This window comes from Panthera tigris, chromosome B3 (assembly GCF_018350195.1).
Source record: "Panthera tigris isolate Pti1 chromosome B3, P.tigris_Pti1_mat1.1, whole genome shotgun sequence".
In the NCBI taxonomy this organism is placed as follows: domain Eukaryota; kingdom Metazoa; phylum Chordata; class Mammalia; order Carnivora; family Felidae; genus Panthera; species Panthera tigris.
Genome location: NC_056665.1, coordinates 71,463,928 through 71,465,777, shown reverse-complemented (window position 1 = coordinate 71,465,777; position 1,850 = coordinate 71,463,928). Strand labels below are relative to the sequence as shown.

Below are 1,850 nucleotides of genomic sequence, written 5' to 3'. Positions count from 1 at the left end.
TTATTTATTTTGAGAGAAAGAGAACACAAGCAGGCTAGAGGTAGAGAGGGAGAGAGAGAATCCCAAGTTGACAATGAGGAGCCCGATGTGGGGCTCGAACTCACCATCCTGACCTGAGTCGAAATCAAGAGTGGGACTCTTAACAGGATGAACCACCCAGGCACCCCTGCCATTACATTTTGAAGCAGCTTTTATCAACTGAGAAAAGCAATCAGTATTCCTCCTCATATGTAGATTGATTATTGATACAGAACTACTGGTTTAACACTAATCTCTTGTGAGTTTGGTTTGTATAGGTCATCATCTCCCCACTGTCTGCTCATCCCCAGGTGCACTGAGAAATTGCAAACCTGAGGTGCTGCTCTTGGCACAGGATGACCAACCTAGATTCATTGGCTACTCATTGAGGCCAGACCTCTGGGACTAGGAGCACAGCCACCTCGCTGAAAATGTTCATACCTTGGTCTTTTCTCTGATTGTTTCAGGACTGGAGTCTTTCAACAATGCAAGAGGCTGAAGAACACAAGGTACTTTAGTGTTTAGTATTTCTCCTCCCCATACCTGCCTGAGGCAAAATTATATGAAGTGAAGACTTATCTTTCTCTGAATCTCTCTTCCCCATTTAGCAAACAGAATTCTCGTGGACTCTGCTTACTTGTGTCCTCGACAGTTCATTTTGCAATTCACTTCCTCTTTCCTCCAACAAAATTTAAGTCTTAAGACCCATTCTTGAAGGTTGCATTTTAAAGTCCTGTATTGGACTCTATTTCTCTGCCTAGTGAAAATGGTTATTATCAGGTAAACTCATTTCTGTGATTATCTTCTACTTAATGTATTATTCCTCAAGAAACATAATGCCTTACTTAACCTATCCAAAATGCATGCATTTCCTTAGAGATATGTTTGATGAATGAGTCCAGCAACACACACCTTAACCCTACACTCAGCACAAATCATATCCAAGCATAATCTGTATCACACACCCTGTTACACCTATACCAGTCACAGAACACATACTCTGCACATATAGCATGTATAAATTTCGTACACATTGGAATGATACAATTTATTTAAGGAAGGGAAGATCATTTAGCGTGGGGAGGTATAAGGAGAGTCATTATCAGGAAAATCCCTGGTTCAGTAAAAAAGAAAAGCCATAAGAGCTAAATCTTAAAAAAAAAAAAAATGTAAGAGCAAATCAGGTAAATGAGGGCAGAAAGGTATTCAGGGTAGAGAAACAACGCAGGCAGTTTTAATATCAAGAAACCTTGTGGGACATAACTCCAGTCGTGAGAAAACATTAGCAAATACACGCAAAGGAAGGAGTAGCCAACGCTGTTGATGTAGGCATCAGGCTACCACTTGGGAAGTAATGGGCACTCTACTAAAACCTGGGGGTGTGGGTAGACTTTCTAATTTTTGATGTCTAACAATTGGATGTCCTCTATGCTGTCCACATACCCATTCATGCCACAGTGGAATTCAATGTAGCTGTAGCTGCTATGTTCTCTGTAGCTCTTTTTGTTACCCTCCTGGTAGCACTGGAGGATTTTGAAGGGATGCTGGACCCATATATATACATTTCTGTAACGATCTCTCCACTTCCTGAGGCATATATGCTCGATTTTGTGCCACAAGGTATAGATGAAGGTGTGATAGTTCCTGTCTTTTGGAGCTCCTCTTTCCCTCATGAGATCATCGCATTTGTAGTCGCTGAATTTCCAGTTTGTGCTCAGGTAGTGCTGCTTCATGAATTCCCTCCAGGAAAGGTTCTGGCTGTGTATAAGCAGCCCACATAGGGGAAACAGCAGGGCCAAGATAGGGCCAAGGACCTTTAGAGAGGATGCCAT

The 1,850-nt window shown here is 41.9% G+C and overlaps 1 protein-coding gene across 1 annotated transcript; it reads right to left on the bottom strand.

The window, feature by feature from the left end:
* Nucleotides 1–1,301: 1,301 nt before the first annotated feature.
* EDDM3B (epididymal protein 3B) lies at nucleotides 1,302–1,850 on the bottom strand. The gene has a single exon (XM_007091403.2). The coding sequence runs from the start codon at nucleotides 1,848–1,850 to the stop codon at nucleotides 1,413–1,415; it is 438 nt and encodes a 145-aa protein (XP_007091465.2). The 3' UTR covers nucleotides 1,302–1,412.

What these genes read in the sequence shown, in the direction of transcription:
- EDDM3B (XM_007091403.2), bottom strand. Translation starts at nt 1,850, where the DNA reads ATGGCATCCTCTCTAAAGGTCCTTGGCCCTATCTTGGCCCTGCTGTTT.